The following is a 26,547-nucleotide window of genomic DNA, read 5'->3' on the forward strand; positions in this document are numbered from 1 at the left end:
AGAAAACAAATTTCTTTGTTTGTTTGTGTTAATTTTACCAACTATGGAGCTAATCCACTGGGCATTTAGTGTGAGTAGGGAATACGTATAGTCTTGTCTGAGTGGAATGATGACTGTTTAATGATGTATAAGGATTGAGAATTGACAATTCGCGAGAAGAATCGAAAATCAGTTACCAATTTACGGCAGTATTATCAGCACGAAGAACAAATATCTTATATCATTAGCTTATTTTAGTCTATTAAAGAATTCACAATTGTTCTGATTGTATTGAGCACTTTCATATACTTTGGGCCCATTTATATATTACATATTGCAAAAATTGGTTAAAATTGACTCCCTCCTCCCCCCCCCATGTACCAAATTATCAACAATTTCTCTATCCCCCCTCACCTATTACGTAAAAAAAATCCTCAAAAAAAATTATTTTCTTCGTTCTAGATTACTCCCCCTCCCCCAATATGTCACAACATGTCACAATTTATGGTACCCCCTCCCGCTAAAAACGTTACGTAATTTATAAATGGTCTTTTTGGAATAGTACATGCACTATATTATTGATTGTCATGTTAAACATATATTGATTATTGACGTGAAAGTAGACAAAACCAGGAGTCCCTTCTTTTCGTTCTTATTGTCTAAAATCCTGTTCTAGTAATTTGCGTAAAATAACCACGAGCATGTCATCGGTTGTATACTTGACTTACAAAGTGTCGATATTCCGGTAGTGCTTTTTTATACCGGTTAAAATGGCCTTCAGTTATCGTAACAACGCGCGGTAATAATAAGAATCGACACCTTATGCAAACGTTCGCAGAGAAAGAAACCAATACATAATTTTCCTTTCTTTTTCTTATAATAATAATAGAAAAGTTAATAAACGATAAAAATACTTCTATTACAACGTCATTAATTACATAGACACTAGCATATATATTTCAATAAATGTCTCGAGACAGTTAAGGTTATCGAGTTTCATTATATTGTATTGTTTTTTGAAGGAGCAAGGAATAATAAAATCATTCACCTGCCGTTTGATTTAATTAAGCATAAGCAATACTCCCGATTATCGGCTTTTTTATAAACCGAGCATTTCAAAATTAATTCAATAAACGACAAATCTATCACAAATTGTCGGCAGCCAGCTGCCCAGAGCAATAAACACAGAATAACACTTTTGAGAGTTGCATAGATCGTATCATTTATCATGGTGAATCCAGATTTGTGTAACTCTACCCCATCCTACTAGCAAAATCTGTCGTAGTAAACGTGGAGATGCAGGGGGATAGACTGTCTCCATAATAACATTTGTTACACTAACATTCCTTTCCTTCCCCGATGGCTGCAAGGACGTGGCTGGTGTTGTTATTGGCATTTATAGAATATGCATTGAATTCTCCTAACGTGCACATTTAGAATAGATCACCACTACCAGGGTTCATTCGTTGATTCTCTTTGCAATTTTGCAATTGATCCTGTCAATCACGGAGTAGCAACTACGAATTGCACGGTCATCATGCTCATACGTATGCTCATTTAATTTTCGAATAATTTGGATTTTTAGATCTATGAAACATTGTATTGAAGTTTTGCGCCTTTCAAGCTTTGCAACTTGTTTTTTTTTATTATTGGCTCTTTGGATGTTTTAATCATTTAACTCTTTGGATCTTTTTGGATTTTGTAAGCTTTTGCGCTTCAGAATACTAGATTTTTAGATCGCTAAATCATTCCTCCTTTGAATCCTAGGATTTAGTATGTGGATTTCAGATATTCAAAGTTTTCGGTCTTTCGGTTTAGGAATGTTTCATCTTTGGATCATTGAATATTTTCAGGGTTGTATTTTCCAATATTTTGGTCTCAGAATAAAATTTTTGCTTTTTGAATCATTGGATTTTCGGGTTCTTAGGTCTTGGGATCTACGAGAATACCACAAACAGAAATTGGAACTCCGGCCAAATACGGTGTCCATTGACTCTAGATCTCTTCGTATGAGACTGAGTATTCGAGCTGTAGAATATTTACTAGTGACGAATTTTGCGCCAACTCGAACAAATGTTGGCAGGACCCTCTCAGATTTTAAATAACTTTCTTTACATGGGAACTTTGTCACAAAAAGCTACTTTACATACTATGTGTTTCCAAAAATGATCTAGACTGTCTTTTGAAAAGGGTCAAACTTTTTAACCAATTTTTTTTTTCAAATAGCTGTAACCTAAAAATGACAAATCCCACAAAAAATGTTATAGGAGTGATTTTCACAAAATTAGTCAATTAATAAAAAATTGAAAAAATTCTTCATCGACTCCTACACTGAATAAAATCTATTTTAAAAATTTAAAGTCGATTTACAAAAAACCATCTTTGATTTGGATGAAATTTTGTTCTAAGCTAGGTAATTATGTTCCCTACCTACCGCCAAAAATTCAAGTTAGGCACTTTCAAGGAAAAAGTTATTTAAAAAAACATGCCCTTGTCCAAACTGAATTTTATTTTCAGTGTATTTTATCGAAAATTAAACCAATGAAAGTCATAAGCATCTCAGAATGCAATTTCCCAACTGCTAGTTGTCTGATACATGCAAAAAGTATCAGTAACGAATTTGGTATATAACAAATGAATAATTTTGGTAAATTTGGTAATATGAATGAAGACTGGGAGACTAGAAGATAGGAAGACTCGAAGACTGGAAGACTATAAGACTGGAAGACTGGAAGACTGGAAGACTGGAAGACTGGAAGACTGGAAGACTGAAAGACTGAAATACCGAAAGACTGGAAGATTGGAAGACTGGAAGACTGGAAGACTGGAAGACTGGAAGACTGGAAGACTGAAATACCGAAAGACTGGAAGATTGGAAGACTGGAGGACTAGAAGACTGGAGGACTGGAAGACTGGAAGGCTGGAAGACTGGAAGACTGGAAGACTGAAAGACTGAAAGACTGAAACACTGAAAGACTGAAAGACTGGAAGACTGGAAGACTGGAAGACTAGAAAACTGGAAGACTGGAAGATTGAAAGACTGGAAGACTGCAGTTCAGTTGTTCATCTCAAAAATGATAAATTTTATGAAACAATTGACAAACTTTTCCAAAATTTATTTTAGATTTGATGGAGCAGCAGCACAATACAAAAATAAGAAAAACTTCGCAAGCTTGTGTAGATTCCAGTCAAAGTATAAATTAAGCGCAGAATTCCTTTTTTTGCAACATCCCACGGAAAAGGACCCTGTGATGCAATTGGTAGCACTCTCAAGCGAATGGCAAAAAGAACCAGTCTTGCTCGCGACTTTAGAAATATCATAACAACTCCCCGAGAGTAGCTGGGCAGTTGAGCAAACTGATAAATATATCTCAAAATTAAATTTCTGCTACATATCCACTGAACAGTGCAACAAAATGACAGAACTCGAAGAACTGTAAAATAACGCCAAAACCATATCCATATTCCACAGTTTTGTGCCTATTCCTGGTGGCGAAGTATGAAGATAGTTAGATAAGACAAATGTTGTATATAAAAATAAATAAATAATTATGTAAAATTCAAAACATTCCTCAAAACTAAACAAGAAAATAAAGAAGTAATAATGGAATATTTGTTTAATGACAAACTCATTTCAATGGGATTTTCGAGCAATAAAAATATACTTAGTTGAATTAGACAATATCTTCTCACAAACTGAATTTTATTGGATTCTGAGATGATTACGACTTTCATAGGTTTAATTACCGATAAAAATACACTGAAAAAAAATCAGTTTGCACAATGAATAGTTTTTTTCAAATCATTTTTTTTCCTTGAACCTGTCCAATAGAATGACAGGAAAAAATGACCCCTATCGGCCCCCCCTGATTCGATTCCTAGTCCCACCAGGAGTACTTGCTCCAAATTTGAAGCAAATCGGACAAGTCTAGCTACCGGACCAACGTGCCTGAAGTTTGTATGGGATTTTTCGACAATTTGCATGGAGAAAACCCACTAACTCGCACTTTCGCCGCTAGGTGGCACTGTATGCATAGTATTATCAATGTAAGTGAAAATAAGAAAGATCATTCAATTGCCTACCACTTTGTCGAAGGCTGCTAGTGAATCCGGCTTTGTTAAAAGAAGTTATTAAACTTTTAACGAAGTGATGTCTGAGTCAGTTTTGCATGGGGCCTAGCAGTGCACACGAACTAAACATTTTTGTGAGATAATGGTTAGGTTTAGGTCAATAGTATGTTCAGAAGATTTATATTAAGTAATACGAGTCATGTTTTGGTTAGAAAATTTTAGTTCCACATTTTACCGCATAGAGGGCGCCAACACTAACTTTTCAACGGAAAGAGATAGAGATTAGGTATCTTCTACAAAGTTGTAGAACAAGCATTTTTAAAAAATTCTTTCAAACATCTCGATATTCTATCTCACTTCTATGAAAAGTTAGTGCTGGCGCCCTCTTTGCGGTCACAGGTGGAACTAAAATGTTCTAACCAAAATATAACTCGTATTATGTACTACAATTCTTCTGAACATACTATTCAGCTAAATCTAACCATTATCTCACAAAAATGTATAGTTGGCGGGAATAGAGTACCGATACACAACCATGCACTGATAGGCTTCGTTAAAAGTATAATAACTTATTATAACAAAGCCGGATTGACTAGCAGTCTTCAACAAAGTAGTACACAATTAAATGATCTTTCTTATTTTCACTTACATTGACAATACTATGCATACAGTGCCACAGGGAATAAGTAGATAATTATGCTTGGGAGCAGCGAAACATTCAATGTGCAACTCCTGGTAATCCTAAAGTGTTTTTGATCAATACCGGCGCTGGCCAGGCCCCAACGTAGATCGCGGAAGGAATGGGAAGGAATGGTTAGTCCGATACTTGCTTTTGCTAGAGGCCGTATATACTACTGCACACTCCACAAGTATCGCGGGAGGAGGATATTTGTTAGTAAGTAAAGAAGTTGGATTCTACTTCTTCTTTATCGACGCCAGAGAAGTGATCCACTATCTGGACTATATATCGATCCATCGACTCATGGACCGGGGACCAACGGCTTTACTTCCCTTCCGAAGGAAGACGTGGCAACAGATTTTTTCACCTCAGAAAAATCTCAACGACTTCGGCTGGAATAGAACCCAGGCCAACTGGAATGAGTGGCAGTCACGCTTACTTCTCAACCACCGGCGCCGTTTCGATGAAGAATTCATTCAATATTTTTATTCAAAAATTTGACTAATTTTGTGAAAATCACTCCTATAACATTTTTTGTAGGATTTACCTACAAAAAATTGGTAAAAAAAAGTTAGACCCTTTTCAAAAGACAGTCAGACAGATAACGTTCAACAAATTGGCCCAAGCAAAAAAATTCATTCTACACAACAATGCAGTTCAACTCATACTTGAGTGTGACAATAGCAGAATCAAAATCTCCATGTAAATAGCCTATGATAAAATCGAGAAACGATTAAACGATCTTGCATCGCGTACTTGCGATATAGTGATCAACAATATCATACCGTTACGGAAGATACATGGTGAAATTATTTCTCAGGTTATATGGTTACCGCGAAATTGAGTTTTGAAATATGGTTGTTATGTGCTGCTGATCGGGCTACCATTACACAGATTACGTTTTGTCACTAGCCATGAAAAACTTATACGACACACGGCACATTATGGTACTGTTAAGTAGATACAGGAATCGTCGACTATCTTATCTACGGTAATCCAAGCATAGTCAACAATGCCATCAACTGAACCATAAACGGTGGCGAAATTTGTGTATTCAGGCAAAAATAACAACAGATAAAACAGTGTCCAGTATCTTCAAATCAACAACCACCACTATCAGTGGGGAAGCTCATACCAAAGACTGCGCGATCATACTTGTGACCCGTAAGTTTCAGAAACAATGACAGCATCAACCATGACAACAACGAGAGTGAGATGAACGGCCCCCAAGACACAGTAGGCGAGCTGGCAAATGCTTCTCCACCGCGAAAAAAGGACTCAACGTGTAATAGTATGTTAGCGACCCTCTGGACGCTCGCTACCATTCGTTTTTTTTTTTTTTAATTTTTACCTATTGAATGTATATGAAAGACCGACGACTCAGGTTAAGCTAACGCATTGAGCCATGTCACATTAATCAATCATTGAACGGTGGGTTGAATAATTTCCCGAAAAAATTAGTTTTTAACTGTAAATACTAATTTAGCCAACACAGTCTCACATTCCTAATGCTCATTAGTATCAATCTCTTCAGAAAAAATATCTGCATTGATGGTTATGAAAACTGCGCTAGATCTTTCTGCCCAAGATTTATACCGAAATGCATTTAAATAATTTCTAAAAGTCTTTTCCAAACTGGCTACGACTATTCCATTGCATTATACTCGACCGCAAACATTGAACTTCAGCAATCAGCATTCATTCGCAATTGTCTCAGATTTTCCAAACTGTCTCGGAAATCGTTTTGAACTTGAAGAACCCTCCAATCAGCTCGTTCAACCGGTCAAACTGTGCTATTGAACGGATCGATGACACCCAGGCACGGGGAAAGGCCGTGCATCCGGAAGAGAAAGGCCAAAATAAACGACAAAGATATGCGCGAGCGAGAAGGCAACAAACGCCAATATCTGGGTTTAACCACCGTTATAACTTTCGTCAATGTGCGACGACAATTAACATACATTCGGGTCCTCGCACTTTGCTACCAACAACGACAGCAACAACGACAGAAAAGATCGCGTGAGTGAGCTACTCTGCTCTCAGCATGGTTGCGGTCTCGGTCGAGGCCAAAGTGACACACACGCTGTGCAGCTCCTGTCGCAAACTTATGAACTGCTGAGCTTTTATCTATATGCCAAGCCATGAAAATAAAGGTAGTTAAGCAATCGTGTGAGCTCATTTGTTGTACCAAAAATGAAAATGAAGGTTTAAAAACACAAAATAAACCATTGCATGTTAAACCATTAGTCTTCGAAGATCAAGCTTTCATCGGTTCCATTTCGCTTTCCAAAGGCCTCATAAACGATGCAAAAATGATGAGCTAAAATGATCTATTATCCAATTTCTCATCACACTAGCCATTGGTGCAATTTTCGCATATCATCACATAGACCACCTGACGACTGGAACTTTTCTGTTTGCCCACGTGAGATCGATCGCATCAATTTTCCGCGCGCGAAGCATTCAGCTGCAGTCAGACATTAGGGTGAAGAAAATTGAAAGTGAGTCCATGGTCTGTATGAAACAGCATAACTAACCGAAGAAGATGATTCGACATCTATGCAGTAGGTATAGGATATCTATATAGTGGGATTTTCATCGGATGTTAATTCGCGTGCCCTGCCCATCTGCCATGCCGTGTTGTAACGCCGCGAGTTACATCAAATCATTTTTACTTTCTATGCTGCGAGCGCGGCGCGAGCGGGCGGCATTCCAATCTGCAAGACAAGACGGCAAGTGCGCGTGTCTGATTTGACACTGTCATCCGCGCAACGCCTTCGTTCATCCCTCATTCACCATTGGAGGATTCATCACGCCGGTGTTGCATTTCGTGTGATGTATTTACAGTTGCTTGTTCCTTCTGTTCCGCTCGTCTTTCTCAAATTAGTCGTATTATATCAGCGAGCTGAATTGAATTGAATTTCATACTCGAGTAGCCTCGATAGCATTAGGTTGGCTCCGCCGGGCAGACGCTTTAAACTGGAGCTTGGGAAGTTTGACCGACTGACTGTCTGTCGCAGAGCTTGTCCAGTTCGAATGGTTTATTGGGCGGGGAATGAGTGCTGGTGTTGTTTCGTTTATGAACGATGATGACTACATTAGCTGATATAACTTGTTGTCCAACAAAACGGCGCCGAGTTGTGTCTTTGCTTTTCATCCGACGATTAACACTTGTTAAGCGACTGCTTCCGGGATAATGAAGATGTGTTGCTTTTTATTTCGCCAAAGTAGATTTTCGAGTCATCGTCGTTGACGTGTTTTTGCACGATTCAGTAGCAAATATTGTGTAGATTTTTCTCTGATGCGGACGTATGTGTAATGTAATGGACATTTCAACTACGGCGGCTGTTAATACCAGTCTCAATCTTCAATACAATCTAAATTATTTCAAAAACTATAATTTGCAAACTCTTTTGACTTACACTACGTTAAGTGTGACAGTTGATTTAGGACAGACACCGCATACATTTGATGTCCTGATCTCAGCGGTTTATAGGATGAAGTCCTGGTCTCATAATCCACTAGTCGGATGTTTGAACCCCAGCCAGGAAGGGTTCTGTGTGGCCAGTAGATTCGTAGCACTGCCCCTGCACATTTCTGGTACACTGCTAGTCGACTAATAAATCAGTCGAAACGCAACGGAATGTACTACCAAAGCTTTGTTTAGTTTTGTATACATGTGATACAAAAATATACTAGCAATCAAATGTCGGTAATGCAGGTGTTCCCTTTGCTCAGAATACCGATATGTTTGTGAAATGTCGGTTAATGTTTACAAATACTAGCAGGTTATTTGAGAAATGTTCAGTGAAGATAGGGGGGAAATTTCGGCACACTTGTTATCAACAATTGTCAAAAGAATTATTTGATTTTCTTCTAATCCGATAGTAACCGGCAGGAAAGTTTTTCTGGTAACATACAGGGTCTGTGTTATCAGTTCAGCATAAAAAAGCTTATGTATAGATTCAAAAAGCTTATATTTTCGTCTTCGTTTACAATTTTTTTCAAGACGAAAAAACAAGATGACGCCCGTGGTGACGTTCTGTCCTCAGGATCGATCTGAAACACAAAACTAATAATAAGGCTCTAGTTTACTTTAAAACCTTGGGCGAATGACCTAAGAACAGGAAACCTAAGACAGGAATGACCTAAGAACAGGCAAAAAATTTCAAATTTGACGTAATGGTGCGATCTCAAACTTTGAGATCGAGTTATTAGCCCTATTTTCACTTTAAGGCTTAATTAAAAATAGTGAATGCAATGACTTTGAAGATTGTATCGGACATTCGTCTTATGAAAAACCTGTTTTAATCCACCTAGCGGTGCAATTGTGCCTTTCTCATTTCTCTAAACTATGGCACGGAGGCTTTTTATGTTCAACATAATTGTGGAAATGTCCATTACATTCTTAGTACACTTTGCACTTATACACAATGGCATGCCAGCCACGAACTTGATGAGCTACGTGTCGACGGTGAAACACTTGAAACAAAAAAATATTATACTTCATTAGCCTAATCAGCATTAGATCAATGTTATCTGCTTGCTAACTCATTTTGTCATGCGGGGGTGGGTATGTGAGGAGGGCGAAAGTCCCATGAATGAACGACTCCCCAGCTTAAATTGGTATGCTTTGTGATATAGTGGTGGTTTAAAGATGATGGGGTTGAAAGGGAGGGGTATAAGGGCTGGATGAGGTGGTGGTCTGAGGGGTGATTTAAGGAGATTTTTAAAGGAGGGGAGTGAACAGTAGAGGGGGGATGTAACCCCTCTCCGTAAACCATCAACTACGCCCCTGTTAAAATCCAGAAACCTTATGCGAGTCGAAAAAAAAATAGATTGACGTTTTTGAGAGTGATTGCATAACCTTTCTATATGAGAAAGGTAAAATGTGCCAAAATCCAAAAAAGTGAATCGTCGTCAAATTTTTTTTCGAGTTTGCATCAAATCTCGACGTTTCATGCACCTTGAACACATGTAGCATCAAAAATAAAAATTCTATTTTTAATTTTTCCTATAGTTTATATGAGAAATTTCTGTGTGGCCGCACTCTGAAACCCGTAATTCCGGAACCAGAATTCCGATCGATCCAAAATTCAATAGCAGCCGATGGGAAGGTTGCACCTTTCATTTGAGACTAAGTTTGGGCAAATCGGTCCAGCCATTTCTGAGAAAAATGAGTGACATTATTTGACACATACGCACATACATACACACACATACACACACATACACACATATATACATACACACACACATATAGACTTTTTCCGATCTCGACGAACTGAGTCGAATGGGATATGACACTCGGCCCTCCGGGCTGGGATTAGGTTGACGTTTTTCAGAGTGATTGCATAACCTTTCTATATGAGAAAGGCAAAAATGTGCCAAAATCCAAAAAAGTGAATCGTCGTCAAATTTTTTTTCGAGTTTGCATCAAATCTCGAAGTTTTATGCACCTTGAACACATTTAGCATCAAAAATAAAAATTCTATTTTTAATTTTTCCTATAGTTTATATGAGAAATTTCTGTGTGGCCGCACTCTGAAACCCGTAATTCCGGAACCAGAATTCCGATCGATCCAAAATTCAACAGCAACCGATAGGAAGGTTGCACCTTTCATTTGAGACTAAGTTTGGGCAAATCGGTCCAGCCATTTCTGAGAAAAATGAGTGACATTATTTGACACATACGCACATACATACACACACATACACACACATACACACACACACATACACACACACATACATACATACACACACACATACAGACTTTTTCCGATCTCGACGAACTGAGTCGAATGAGATATGACACTCGGCCCTCCGGGCTGGGATTAGGTTGGCGTTTTTCAGAGTGATTGCATAACCTTTCTATATGAGAAAGGCAAAACGTTTTTAATCCACCTAACAGTGTGATGAGACATTTCTTATAACTCTTATCACTCCCTTCTGATATTATATCGATTGAGAATATTTAGAGCTTTATGTTTCGCGATGTTTTTGATAACACATCCAGAGAACTAAAAACTGAAATTGTAGCTCTTGATATCACGCTACCTCTGAAGTGCATGCGTGCATAATTCAAACTTTACTTACATATCGTCTTTTTCTAGAAGTGACTTCCCAGTAGTATCCTTGATTTGAATTATTATCGCTCATCCCAATGCCAAAGAACAAATAAAAACTCTCGACACCTGTTAAAGAAAATCATCATCACTGGAATTTTCGTTTCCACGAAACGTTTCGATAACCTTCCGTCACTTATGTTAGTGCACTGGGTGCACGCTGCTCGGAAAATGTAACGAAATCGTCTTAGGGCACCAGCGAGTTTCATTCCGAGCGCGATTTTTGGCGGGTTAAATCTTTAAAGAATTCTAAAAACTAACTTCTATTCCATAATTTTCAGCTCAGCAATTCGAGAAATCGTGCTAACCTCAAGTCATGAAAAATAAACTGCGTTGTGGAGCGACGGTCACTACCCCGTTTACTAAAGCTATTAATAATTATCAAATACTTTTTTTTAATTTTGACAACCTTATTAGGGAAAGTTAATAAGCTAAATAAGTTAAATAAGCTTTTGTAATATTGTGTAGGAAAAAAGCTTAAAATTTCTGTATTTTCTCAATCCCCAATATATAAGCCGTCAAGTAGGGGAACATGGGGAGACTTGACCAGGTTTTCAGCTAAAACTGCATAAATCTCTAAAAAAGCCTTCAATCCCCCAAAAATCATTCAGATATAATGCGCAAAGTTATTGCGCGTCTTCATGATTTTTTGCAAAATTTTTAATTTAATTTTTGAAAAGTTACAAAAGTTTTTCTGTGATCGTTTTTTCTGGTCAAGTCTCCCCATTGCGGGGAGACTTGACCAAGGCGTGGGGAGACTTGACCAAGAGAATTTTGAAAAATCATAACAAAAAATAATGACATAAAACATACTGTAATTATTTTTTCCCTTATTGTCGAGATCCTTAGGTAGCAGTAAAAAATATAAAAGAGTTGCATTTGATAAATTTTGATTTTTTTTAAATGCATTTCTTTTTAAGGATTAACTGTACTGCTTGCATTGCATGTTAACACGTCACGAAATTAGTCCTACTATTGCTAACATTGCATACAAATTATAAAATATAAAGACTTATGTTTGGGGTGGGATTTTTTTTGCGGCGTGATTAACATTAACAGTAGATACCAAAGCATAATAAATATCAGGAATTTTGTATCTTTCTTCAGCTGATCGCCACTTGGTCAAGTCTCCCCATAAAATCTTGGTCAAGTCTCCCCATCATTAGTTATTGCGTTCAATTTCATGCGAATTCTAGTAATAACTATTCCAATATTCCAGTTTATGTAAAATCATTTCACTGCTTCACAAGGATTAAGATGGTATATTAGTCCTTTAATAGTAATTAGTAGTCGAGTAGATATGTCCATACAAAGTTTGATAAAAAATTACATCATTTAATGCAAATTTATTAATCACGTAATATTTTCTGCAAGGAAAGGATTTTTTACTCCAAACTTTCAAAATTACCTTAAGGGATCGAAACAAGTATAAAAATATTTTTGAAAAAAAATTAAGAATCGAATAGAAGACGCCATAGCCAAAAATAGAATTTTGCGCTTGGTCAAGTCTCCCCATGTTCCCCTATATCAATTAATTTAGGAAGCCCTTTTAACATAAAATATCGCACGAATCGGAATAGGTTCACCAAAATATTGGAAGAAGTTGGTGAAATAACTCCTTGAAAGCTAACAAAAAATAGGTGTAGTTCGATGCAATTGAAAGAAAATATCCTCAGAAAATGGAACGTACCTATTAATGTTGGACACAGTGAATAATAAATACAGTGAAGACTCGTTTTTATCAGCCTCGTGGTGTGTTTTAAGGTGACATTGACTAAATTTCTTTCCTCCTTATAATAAACTGATAGCTATTTCTGATTATATAATATAAATTTCTATTAAAGGGGTCTTCTAGCGCAAATTTAAAAAAAAATTATTTTCGCATATTTGCATCTTTAAGGTAAGAAAAATATGCTCAAGAAAGGGTTTACTCAAATTCAGCCTTGTTCGTCTACTAGAGCCCATCAAACATATTTTCGTATGAGACTGACAAAGTATTGTAATAAATAGGCAGTATTCGAAGAAGTTTTTTATGGACGACTGTAGAACGACTTTGTTTCTATTTACTTAGGGTCAGCGGCGTAGCTAGAAATTCGGTTTGGTGAAACTTGATCTCCAAACGGCATAATTCCGAAACCATCATATTTGAAGTTTTAACATTATGGAGAATTAAAATTAATCGAAAAATAGTATCAGATTTCATTTTTTTTAGCGAATAACTATAACTATAGCTATAACTTTTAATGTATTCAAAATATATATTTGATGTCTTAAGTAAATTTATTCGCAAAAGTAAGAACTACAAATTTGCTAAAGACGTCATTTCAATACAATCACTTCCAAGAAAATTTATGAAATTATCTCACTCGTAGGTGGATTAATCAGCAAAAAATAATACCAAAAGAAAGGCCATATAACATCCATCAAATTCTCCGAAGATACTATTAACCGTTTTGGCGTTAAAAAGAGAGTGCCTGTTTTTGGTCTTATTCGTGGCTATGGGAAATGATAAAAATCTGTCCAATGATATATAAGGTGTTTATCTAGGTCGTCAATTTCGGCAGATAATTGAAAAAAAACTGTGAAAAGCACCATTTTTACACTTTGAAACATTCATATCTTGGAAACTCAACATCAGAACCAAAAACAAATTAATAGCGTTCGGTCTGGGTGATAGGCCTAAATTAGTTTGGACAAGATCGGTTCAGCCATTGCTGAGAAACACCAATGAGAGTTTGTCCGTTACATACACACACAGACATTGTCCCAAATCGTCGAGCTGAGTCGATTGGTATATAAGACTCGGCTCTCCGGCCCTAGGAAAAAATCTTGAAAGTTTGAGCGAATTCTATACATTTCTTTTATAAGAAGTGTAAAAGGAAAGAGATCAAAAGATGAAGTCTTTAAATTGAACCGTTTTCAAATGAGATTGTACGCATTTCTGAAAAATCTTGTTTTGAGACAAACGCGTTTAAAGTTTTGAGATACTTTCGATGCATAATTCGTGGTAGAATGTAAGTATTTTGTAACAATTACATGGAATTATTGGTTTTGGACATCGCTGATTGCGAATCTGAAGTCACTTTTTCGAAATTCAAAATAGTCGATCCAATATGGTGAACCCCCACTAAAAAGTAAGTGGTATTTCAGAAAAATCGCGAAAAAATTTTTTGTCATTTATAAACACGTAAAAATGGTGATTCCAATATGCCTACCTAAAATGTGACTAACAATTTTGCCCAGTCTCCTCGTTTTTCGCCATTTTTTTTCGTTCGATCAAACTGCATAAAATTTACAGCGTTTGTTTTAAAACTTAATCAACTATGTTTCTCGAAATTTCGGAGCCCTTGTGCGTTTGTTATGGCAGTTTAAGTGAAAAAAGTGGTGTCCCACATTTATACGTTCACCCTACTATTTTTTGGATACCTTTTTTTATTCACGCAAACTTCTCCAGATTTTTAGCGTTTATTTTAAAGCTCAATCAACGATTTTTCTCGAAGTGTCCACTATTTATCATTTCACCCTATTTTCTCAGATTAACTTTTTTTCATTTAAACGTACTGCACCAAATTTTCTTAGAATAGAAAAGTTTGCGTGAATAGAAAAACGGTGAACGTAAAAATGTGGGACACCACTTTTTTCACTTAAACTGCCATAACAAACGAAAAAACGCACCAGTGCTTCGACATTTTGAGAAACATCGTTGATTATGTTTTAAATCAAACGCTTAAAATTTGGTGCAGTTTGTTCGAACGAAAAAAAGTTATACTGAAAAAAACAGGGTGAACGTATAAATGTGGGACACACTGTATGTACAGTGCAACGCAAAGCATTCTGGGAACGTGCATAATGCTATGAAAAGGTTTCTACCTGAGGCGCGTATATCGAGCCAAGAGCGTCCCATGCACAGTGGTCGGAAACGCCAAAAACGTGAACTTAATTCATTGGAGGCTAAACCATCGAATATATTCACATGGTATCTTTGTGGGAATGTTTCGTATGAATATACCCCACAATCCGATAAAAATTGAAATTAGACATGGCTTATTATGATCGAACTGAAAAAATTAACTTTTAATGCTGGCGAGCTGGAAAGTTGGTGTCTTCGACAAAGTTTTTGGATAGCATAAATGTTGTTACAAGTGCTTTGCCTCTAGTCTTACTATTATTCCATTTTAATGAAGCCAAAAAATAATTTTTCAACATCTTCGAAAAACATGTCTCGCGCTTTTTAGCGTAAAATAATTAACACGTTTTTTGCAATAAGACTTTTTCCAGTTTTGGCTTTTTGAAGTATGTAAAATTGATCATATTTTAATCACTGTTAACTTGTGTTGTATGGAATTTTTTACGAATAATTAAACTTGTGTTTTTGTATGAGCGGCTGGAGAAATTCTTAAAATAGGGGAAATTGATCGGTTGCCAGCACTGGTCGGTTGTCGGCACCCCTATATAACTTTTGACAGAAAGCAGACATGGTCATACTGACCAATTTTATTTGTGTGTTATATTCGCACGTTAATTTTGTGCTGATTGCCAAAGGAAACAGTTTCGTATGTTCTGTTCTGCAACCAAAATATTTTTTGATCAAATTAAAATCTACTCAAAAGAGTTTAGTGTTATAGAAAGAAGTAAACCGATCGAAAAACAATGCACTGAATATTTACGAAGTGATTATTCTATATTGGGATTCAACATGTTCGCCACAATTTTTCTTGGTTCAGTTTCCAAAAAGGGTACTAAAATCGATTGTCGGCACCCAATTGTTTGTGGCATATTTTTAATTCTATATAACCCAATCAATATGAGTATTTTCGGAAAGGGCTTGACGAGTAGGAATCAGGAATCAGAATATATTGGCTCAAATGGCACGTTCCCCGTACATAGTCGGGGATTTGTGCCTTGCCGTGTGTTTTCATCATTTCCTGAGCGGAAGGAAAGGACAAGGAGGTGTGGGGAAGTAGACTTGGAAGGGTGGGAAAAATAACAGCACAAAACAAAAAAATAAACAACAGGTAAGTTAAACTCACAAGTAGTTCAACTTGCCTGCGAATAAGCCTAAAGCTCTTTACCACATTGGATAAGAAACTTTAGTATGTCTCTGAGTTTCAGTCGACCAAACATGGTTTCGTCCATATAAGGACGGCTGAAGACTCGTAATCGCAATTGCGCTAGCGCTGGGCAGTTGCATATCAGATGATATGAGGTTCCGTAGTCGGATTCACAAAGATTACATGAAAAAGACTCAGCGCGCTGAATAGTTGCCATGTGATAATTCAGTTTGCAGTGGCCGGTTAAAGCCCTGGTCAGCATGCCGCAGTGGAGCTTCGAAAAATGTAAGAGATTTTTCGAAACCACTGGGCATGGTTGTTCTAGAAACGCCTTTGTTTGGCGACACGTTTGTAGATTTTCTCCAATAATTGCGGTGCTCGGACGAAGCCCAGGACCGTATTTTTTCCCTTATCCAACTTGTGGAAATGGGAGCGCGGGCTCAGGACCAACGAAGTCAATCGCTGAACCTGCCCTGGCCAATTCGTCAGCCCATTCATTTCCAGTAATACCGCAATGTCCGGGCACCCAGACAAGGTAGATAGTGTTGACAATGCTTAGTTCTTCGATTTGGGTTCGGCACGCGATCACTAGCTTGGACCGGGATTTGTCTGAGCTAAGGGCCTTAATTGCAGCCTGACTATCGGAGCAGAAGTTTATAACTCTGCCGGACAAACTCAGTTGAAGGGCCGATTGCACCCCGCACATAATCGCAAAGATTTCTGCTTGGAATACAGTACAGTATCTACCTAGTGAGTGAGATTGTTCCAGTCTCATTTCACGACAGTAGACACCAGCACCAGCACGTCCCTCCATCAGAGAACCGTCAGTGTAACAAACCACTTGCGTTTGTTGTTGTCTTTCCATAAAGCCAGACAACCACTCCTCTCGAGAGGGAATCTTAACATGGAATGTCCTGTAAGGAAAACTACAAGTGAGTGTAATATCGCTGGGAGCAAGAATATCTTCACCCCATGTAACCATTTGTGACCACAATCGTGTATGACTGGTAGCAAGATCAACATGATTACTGTTCCAAAGCCCAGTAACCTGCAGTCTGTATGCACATGATAGTGCTTCTTGTTTTAAGTGTATGTGTAATGGTTTGATATTTAGAAGTGCCTCAAGAGCAGCAGTCGGAGTCGTGGTGAAAGCACCAGTCAACGCCATGAGCGCCATTCTTTGCAGATGGTTTAGCTTTGACTGGACTGTCACCACTCCTCCCCTCTGCCACCACACAAGGCATCCGTATGACAGTATTGGACGTACAATTGTCGTGTAAATCCAATAGATGTATTTAGGTTTGAGACCCCAGGTCTTTCCAAAAGTTCGTCTGCACTGCCCGAAGGCCATGCACGCTTTCTTGACTCTGAACTCAATGTGAGCAGACCAATTCAGTTTGGAATCCAATATGACTCCAACGTATTTGACTTGATCTGCACACAGCAGCTCAGAATCAAAGAACTGCAAGGGACGAACCCCGGTTGTTATTCGCTTCTTCGTGAAAAGAACCATTGAAGTTTTGCTTGGGTTAACTGATAGTTTAACTTGTCGACACCACTGTTCGACAGCTCTTAATGCCTGTTGCATCAAGTCAAAGATTGTTCCGATGCAAAATCCAGTAATTAGTATTTGGTAATCGTCAGCAAACCCGTAGGTTGGAAATCCAAGCTCATTGAGTTTCTTCAACAAGCCGTCAGCTACTAAGTTCCATAACAAAGGTGACAGAACGCCGCCCTGAGGACAACCGCAAATACTCAACTTCCGTATCTCAGCCTGTCGCAGTGACGAGCAAAGTATGCGGTTACTAAGCATTGCGTTTATCCAACCTGAGATACATGCAGGTATCCCATGACCGCGCGTCGCTTCCAGAATAGACTGGAAGGACACATTGTCAAAAGCACCCTCAATATCTAGGAATACACCCAAGCTAGATTGCTTGAGCGAGAAGGCTTTCTCAATGTTGTAAACAACATCGTGAAGCAGAGTGATCGTGGATTTCCCACACTGATATGCATGTTGCATTTTGTGCAGTGGATATTCAACTAAACTAACGTTCCTGATGTGATGATCGATTATCCGTTCCAAAGCTTTCAGAAGAAAAGAACTTAAGCTGATAGGCCTAAAACTCTTGGCTTCTTCATAGCTTGAGCGCCCCCCTTTGGGAATAAATCTAACAGTTATTTCTCGCCATGCTTTCGGGATATACCTGGTAGCAAGACTGGAAAGCAAAATCTTTTTCAAGACATGTTTAAGAATATCAAATCCCTTTTGCAGTAGCACGGGAAGTATTCCATCTTTTCCGGGTGATTTGTATGGAGCAAAGCTGTTAACTGCCCACTTGACCGATTCAGTGGAAACCAATGTGCGTGCTAACGCCCACGAGTCCGAATCACCAGAATGAGATCTGTGAACATTGATCAACTCCGGATCGATACAACCTGGAAAGTGTGTGTCGAAGAGACAATTAAGAACATCTTTTTCGTCTGTCACATAAACACCATCTCTGGTTTTCAAGGAGTTCATCTGAAAATCATTCGATTTGGAGAGAATTTTGTTTAATCTGCTAGCCTCGTTCAGACTAGAGACATTAGTGCATAGGCTTTGCCAGCCAGCCCGTTCTGCAGATCTAAGACATTTCTTATATGCACTACGAGCTGACCTGAAAGCCCTGGAGTCATCACGCTGACGCCGGTTCCAAGCTCTTCTCATAACTTTCTTCATTCTATCAAGCTCAGCCCTCCACCAAGGGGTTCCCCTAGTCGATTTAACAATACGAAATGGACAAGCTTCTTCGTAGGATGCTAATATGAATGAGTTTGTCGTATCCACGACGTCATCTAAGTCGTCTAATTGACTAATTGTTGGAAAATATCTATGAAATTTAGTCGCCAAGTTTTCCAAAAAGAGGTCCCAGTTTGTAGATTTAGGATTACGATATGTCACCACATTGAAGGTGACATCAAAATGCTCGAAAAATATATATTTATGATCGGATAGAGACGGTTCAGTTTCATTTGGAACCTGCCAATTTCCCAGTTCATGCAAAATTCTATCAGAGCAAAGTGTTATGTCTAACACCTCCTCCCTCCCAGACCTCGCAAAAGTTGGTCGGTTTCCCACATTCAGAATATGGAGATTTGTACTACTTATGTACTCCATCAGTTCAGAGCCTCTCAGATTGATGTCTGAGCTGCCCCAAATGATGTGATGAGCATTCGCATCACTGCCGATAATGAGCGGAAGCCCATTTCTGCTACAATATGATACAACGCTTTTGAAATCATCAGAAGGAGATGATTCGTTATGCGGTAGGTATGCTGAACAATATATATATTTTTTGTCTACGTTTCCGACAGTCAATGTAACTGTGACAACACAGATATCGCGAGTTGTGAGCTCCGATATGAGACACGCGTCAATAGCCTTATTTGCAAGAATGCAAGCACGAGGCATTTCACGTGGGTTAGTCATGCCTGTCTTGTTGTAAGCAATGAAGGCAGTGTTAAGTAACTTTCCAAAATAGAAGTTTCCTTTATGGAAATACGGTTCTTGAGCCAATGCTATGGAAGCTTTACCTTCCTGCATGAGTCGAGATAAATTCATAGTTGCTGTACGTTTATGTTGGAGATTGACTTGTGCTATTCTAACCATTGTTGATTAGAGAACTGTACATTTCATCTCCAACACAAATTGCACAACAACTAGAGGACACCAAGCGAGTTGGGATGTTAACGCATTTAGCGAGCCATATCAGGTTTAAATGGGACATGATCATTTGATTCCCACGATTTGCGAAGAAAATAATGGTCCACTGTGTCAGAGATTCGCATAACACAGCAAGGGCAAAACCCAAAATGCTCCGTGCGCGACTGGCATATTTTAGACCCTCCAATCATTAAGTCCTCGGCACGGAACTACACCTTGACTTAGGGTCTCCTACTTTCAGTCGCCTCCTACGACATGGCAGCAGGACTCCAGTGGCTCAATTCTGGCCGGATACCACACGGCCTCTGGGCAGGTTCATCTGTACACATCGAAATTTGATAATCGAGACCCAACAAAACTTCACCGAACTACCATCAGCCGAGAGTCTCTGCAAACCCCCAGCCAACAAAAATTCGGCAAAATTAAGTGGATCATCGGTGAAAAAAAATCGGTGTGTAGAGTGAACGTTCTGCTGCGTAATGCAGCATACTGGGGAGTTCGCCTGACACTTCCCAGGCTCCGTTCGCCATTGAGAATGTTTTAAACCCCCTCAACAATTTTACCCATAGCACGGGTCGCATGACACTATGGAATTGGGGTTCCCTGTTTGGTAGATTTTTACCACTGAAACAGGTAGTCCGTAGTGTAATTCTTAGCCGGTTGAAACAACCACTACCGACACTACACGGCTTATCTAGGCTGTTCGGTGAAAGAAGCTGACATTGAAGAACAGCTTCCATATTTAGATGGGCGAACAACCGCAGAAGGAAGGAAGGAAGGAAGGATAACGGGAGGAGAGGGATTTGGGCTAAGCGCTTATTTAAAGGCGGCACTGGCTCGCCTTGTCAGGGCTGCTTTGTGCTTGTTTGGCCCTGCCAGAGATTGATTTTTGACACCATTTTGAAAACAAAAATGGCTACATCCGATTGAGCGAAATTATCTATATCCCAATCATTAGGGATATTTTCGATATGTTTGCATAAGTCGATGCCAAAAATCGATGTCTGATGCCATTTTGAAATCCAAGATGGCGACATCTTTATTCTAAAAGCACCCAGATTGAAGGTTTTCATATTTGTCAGATTTCTACTATGACGGATTTTTTACTATAGCTTCGACATGTTGGATTCTTGGATGGTGGTGAATATAAATTTTGGATATGTAGACATCCTGCAATTACAACCTTTGCAAATCAAAAATATCCACACTGTATGGCTTCATATGATAACTTGCCAAGGAAAAGTTGCCTTTTTGAATTTTGAAGTGTATGCCTTCTTTGTTTTTAGAATGACGGCAAACACCAATTTTTTAGCTCTACAGATCATCTCGAAACCCAACATTGCTCACGTAACCACCAACTATGCACTAGTATATGCAGTTAAGTACCATTTTACTTGGGTTTCAGTTAGTTCTTGCAGCATATTAGCATTTTCATGCAAAACTGTTGTAAACCTGCTTTCAATGAACTATTTAAACACTTCATGCCATTAATCAGCATTTAAGGCAGAAAAGCCATAAAAAATATTTTCATGGTACAGCAGTAATGGAGCGGAATATTTTGCCAAAATCGGTTTTTAGAAAGCACTTTCCATCCCGCATAAATGAGGACCATAGATGGATAATTTACATTACCGTTTTTCCACAATTTGTCATATTGTGTTTCGACAATAAACACACCGTACCCCAGATTGTTTCCGTCATTCGGATAACAATTTGGGTAATATGGCGTCATGATACAATACAAAAACGAGGATTTTTCCGAACATATACATTACCACAAATAGCCGCTTAGTTCCGTTGTTTCTACTATTTATCGTATGGTTCAAATATAGTTTTGTAGCGAAATACTACACAAATAAATACCTAAGGTATGTTTTTGACGAATAACACTGGAAATTGTTTGTTTGTTTTCTAATATTATACTGACAATGCTAACCCTAGTTTACTATAATTAAACAATAACACTTATTGTGAAATCGTAATTCGGTGTTAAATTGATCAATTTAGTAGAAGCGTGCTGCTTTATCGACGCTGTCAAAGGTATAGGAAAAAGCTAAGACGGAAAAAGTAGAACCAACGATGTGGAAGCTTATAATGTTGGAATTTTTTCACATTGTTTATCACATTTGTAACGTTATAACAATAGTTGATTGTAACAATATTTTTACTAATTGTTTCATCAACGTTTTAGTGCTTTTACCAGAACATAAGTTATTTGCTTAACATTCACTGCCCATAATACCATAAGAGTCCCATATGGATTTTTGTAGAAAATGAGTTATCTGTTGACTTGTAGGGGAACATGGGGAGACTTGGCCAAGATCAAGATTCTATTTTTGGCTATGACGTCTTCTATTCGGTTCTTAAAAAATTTTCAAAAATATTTTTATACTTGTTTCGATCCCTTAAGTTAATTTTAATAGTTTTGAATGAAAAATCCTTTCCTTATAGAAAATATTCCGTAATTATTAAATTTGCATTAAATAACATTGAACGCAATAATTAATGTTGGGGAGACTTGACCAAGATTTTATGGGGAGATTAGACCAAGTGGCAATAAGCCGAAGAAAGATACAATTTTTCTGCTATTTACTACGCTATGGTAAGTTAAAAATAATTAGAACTCCCAATTGGGTCATTAGACCATATGCTGTTTTTCATTTGTGCCGATGCAGCTGACGTTAAAGAAACGTAGTCGAACATTTTTTTCATTATTTTTTTTGTTTGCAAAACAAAAAATAAAAATAATTTCATAAGATTGAATTGTTGCGACCACACCTCCCATTGAACTACAATGATTCCAATACTTTTGGATAACTGTCAAAAATGCTAACCCATGTGGCTAAATTGACTGTCAAGGAAGACTGATTGTGACCTAAGAGAAGAGAAGACAATCGCGTAGCCAATTTGATCCAGTCCTAACCTCAATATTGAACCAGCTTCTGATTGGTCGTTTTGCCAATCATGAACGTTTATTATATTTACCAACAGGATGGAAAACGGTGCTGCTGAATTTATTCTGGCTACTTTTCACACACATCAACATTTCATGCAAATTGAATAAAAGTCCTGAATGACGATATAGTTACGTCTACTGTTAAGAAAGACGCGAATAAAAATTAAATTGAATTTTTGAATGCAGCTTTTACATTGTAAATTGTTGGTTGAGGTGCGATTTTCGAGGTACAATTATTTTGAGCAATTGCGAAAAGCATGCAAAAGGAATCTGGCAACGATGAACGCTTGTTGTCTTTAGATTTACTGCAGGGCCTTGTCGGGAAAATTAAGAAGAGCAAGAAGCCTGTTGTCGTCTCTTCTCTTAGATTGTGACAAACAAGGACGTGTTTACGTTTTCGTAGAATCTTTAGAAAGATGGGCTCTATCAGTTTATGTAAGAATAATTTCATTCTTCATTTAATGACCCAATTGGTGATGGGCATTTTGAAAAAAAAATTACCACATCGATTTATTTCAAATAAACAAATGTTGTTAAATGTTAAATATCGAACCAAGAAGATAGGATGAAAAAATCGATTTTGAAATGTTTACGTGGTATTCGACTACTATAACTTTTGCATTTGATTGGATTTCTTTAAATAATATAATGAGTATAGCGTATTTTAATTTGCATTCGATGTATCGGTGCTGTTTGGCACACTCTTCAGGGAAAACTAATTTTAATATCGTTATTAATCTTTTGTACCTAATATTACATGTTTTTGTACTTACAAAATAATTCGTTTTTTGCCTTTATGCTTTTTGAAGCTAACTGTCTGGTTTATTTTTGATGGTACATCTGCATATGTAAGTCTAATAAATTCTGTCTTAGAAGATGAAAAAATCGCATTAACATCGCTCTTTTCTACTCCTTATGTTGCAATTTATAGGAAAATTTGAAAAAAAAATCTAAATGATGAAGTTTAGAGTGATAAGTTGTGAATTCCAAAGACCAGGAATTATAGGAAGATACAAAATCGAAAACACCATTTTGGAGCAACAATCTTAGGCTGAAGATAAACACTTCAATGAAAACTAGGGCATTGCAAAAAAAATTTTTTTTTTGAATTCTCAAAGGCCCCCCCCCTCTCATATTATGACAAATGTCAAAGTAAGCTCAGATGCCAAATTTCACATCATTTGGACAATTCTAGACCTCCGCCCACCTCGCTTGAAATTTTTGAAATTGGTACTATGGGAAAATGTGGAGGAAAAATATATTAAATGCTATAACTTTTGAAGTAGCAATCAGAAAATTACAATTTATATCTCTTTTTAAAGGAAATAACCTTAGTATTGGAATGGGGATATTTTAGGATAAGGTTATTTTCTTTACAAAGAGATATAAATTGTAATTTTCTGATTGCTACTTCAAAAGTTATAGCATTTAATATATTTTTCCTCCACATTTTCCCATAGTACCAATTTCAAAAATTTCAATCGAATTGGGCGGGGGTCTAGAATTGTCCAAATGATGAGAAATTTGGCATCTGAGCTTACTTTGACATTTGTCACAATATGAGAGGGGGGCCTTTGAGAATTCAAAAAAAAAATTTTTTTGCAATGCCCTAATGAAAACACATTGAAAACATCGAAAACTTGATCTAAGTAAATAAAAATATAGATTGAAATAGCCTCATTTATCATCAAATAATTGACGCAATATACCATATGTAACACTGGTCCCTTTCGGCTTGCACTTTTCACTTTAGCAATACGGTGTCTTTGAGAAAGTTTCTTGGAGTAGAACTCCCCTTCTTTTTGTCTTATCGGATTCATGATTAATCCCCTAATAGTGAGTTACGAAATTTATTTTCTTCAAGAATTCAGATAGAGAAATACTTACTTCAGCAAAGTTGTAGAGAAACTTGTTACAAATATTTTACCTCAAGACTTCAACTCTCTGCGTTTTAAGCTTTTTGAGATATGGGACATTATTTGTAAAAGGCCCCTTAAAACCAGTTTTTTCATCATAAGTTTTCTTTTAGATTTATTCCATTATATAAATGTTCTAGAACATTGTTTGGACTATTAAACTGCATTACTTTGCCGAAGACGGAAACTTGCTATCGCTAGTATAGTTTTAAAATTCACAAAAAGTTCTTAGCGAACTTTCAAGCTGCTCAAGCTTCAATAGAACTGCTTAACCCGCTATGAGAACATAAAACGTATTGCAAAGTTACTTAAAACGAGAAGCTTATGCAGCTCCTTTATATCGACTTTTGGTTGCTTGGGTATTTACTCAAGACGTGCTTACAAAAGTAAGAAAGGCTAATTATTGCGACTTTAACCCTTTATTTCAGAACGAACAGTAATATATAGTGATGCCGGAACAGCTCTAGTATGGACAAACTTCAGCTCTAGTATTTCCATAGAAGGCCGCCTTGGGGAGATCTGATTTTCCAGCATTTGTTGTGCTTTTCTTGCACTTTATTTTGTTTACAAAGTGGTTTGCCCGTTTTTGCCCGTTTAAAAGTTATCGGCATTGGAAAAAGAGCTATTTTCAATCAAAAAACGTGAATATCTCCACACATACTAGCGATAGCAAGTTTCCGTCTTCGGTAAAGTAATGCAGTGTAATAGTCCAAACAATGTTCTAGAACATTCATATAATGGAAAAACTCTAGAAGAAAACTTATGATGAAAAAACTGGTTTTAAGGGGCCTTTTACAAATAATGTCCTATATCTTAAAAATCTTAAAATATAGAGAGTTGAAGTCTTGAGGTAAAATGTTTGTAACGAGTTTCTCTACAACTTTGCCGAAGTAAGTATTTCTCTATCTGAATTATTGAAGAAAATAAATTTCTTAACTCACTATTAGGGGGATTAATCATCAATTCGTTAAGACCGTTAATTTTGGAAATCAATAATAATATAATATATATAATAATCATTCCAAAGTATTTCGATCAAACATTCCCGAATCAAATCGACAATAATGAAATAGAACACTCATTAAAAATTTCGCTAAAGTTTATCAACATAAAAAACAAATCGAAATTATTCCACTCATCATACATGTGTAAAAGCAAACCTGACACCAACTGCCATCAGCAGTGGTGCAGATCCGAGAAACAGAGCTTGTCAAACAACCATCTCAAATTCCCACTCCATATTTCACCCTGAAACAGGTCGCACAGGATGCAACGGCGATGACCGTGTAGCCGAACAAATGGCACCATCCGGTTTAGCCGGCGAAAATGTTAGGTATTACCACTATAGGTAGGTACATATCTATCAACCCCGCACGTTGATTGATCGTGCTGTGATCGTTGGGCAACAATTTCGATTTGCAGTCATGCAAAGCATTGTCTTATAAGAGTAAAGATGGCACATTGGCGGGGACACTTACACGTCAATAAAACTTTCATAATTTCCGCAGCTTGAGGGGGGCTGTCCACCGGTTTTTTCACTGATCGAATTATTTCACTTAATGGTTTTCTATCATCAGCGGGTAACTAAAAAAATCGCAACGCTCACTTTTTGTTTGTCTCAACCGATTACAACACTCGGAAGCAGTGGAAAATATGTGGGAAATTAAGATAAAAAACAGTTCACTTCCACTTTTCGCTACTAGTCTCTACTCTCTAGTGGATTATATCTTACGCCACTTTTGTTTTTCCACGCACAACAACTAATTTCATCAACAAACCGCGCTGTTCGCACTCCCGAAGATTCCCTGGCCAGGTGAGCTGCTCAACGGCCACTGGACAGTGCGCTGTGCTGCGATGGGCGTTCAAGATCAATGCTATCCGAACGAGGTTACACAACAGAATGTTACCTAATGGCCAAACGGTTTCTGGTTTTATACGCCGGGGTCTGGCTTCTTCCCTCCTGGACCCTGGACGGGGCGTGTAGTTATTGTTCGTGCTCAAGACACAGCAGCAGCAAGTTGAACCAGTGAGGGCCAACGATGGACTGAACGAGTGCAAATT

The 26,547-nt window shown here is 37.7% G+C and overlaps 1 protein-coding gene across 1 annotated transcript in view; it reads right to left on the reverse strand.

Moving 5' to 3' along the window:
• LOC131685044 (serpin B4) overlaps positions 1-26,547 on the reverse strand; it is an 82,441-nt gene extending 55,894 nt beyond the window's left edge. Inside the window, exon 1 of the mRNA XM_058968428.1 lies at positions 25,965-26,547. Within this exon, the coding sequence (XP_058824411.1) occupies positions 25,965-25,983 (19 nt within the window). The 5' untranslated portion in view covers positions 25,984-26,547. The remainder of the gene's footprint in view (positions 1-25,964) is intronic.

The sequence above is a fragment of the Topomyia yanbarensis genome, chromosome 2 (genome assembly GCF_030247195.1).
Source record: "Topomyia yanbarensis strain Yona2022 chromosome 2, ASM3024719v1, whole genome shotgun sequence".
NCBI lineage: Eukaryota > Metazoa > Arthropoda > Insecta > Diptera > Culicidae > Topomyia > Topomyia yanbarensis.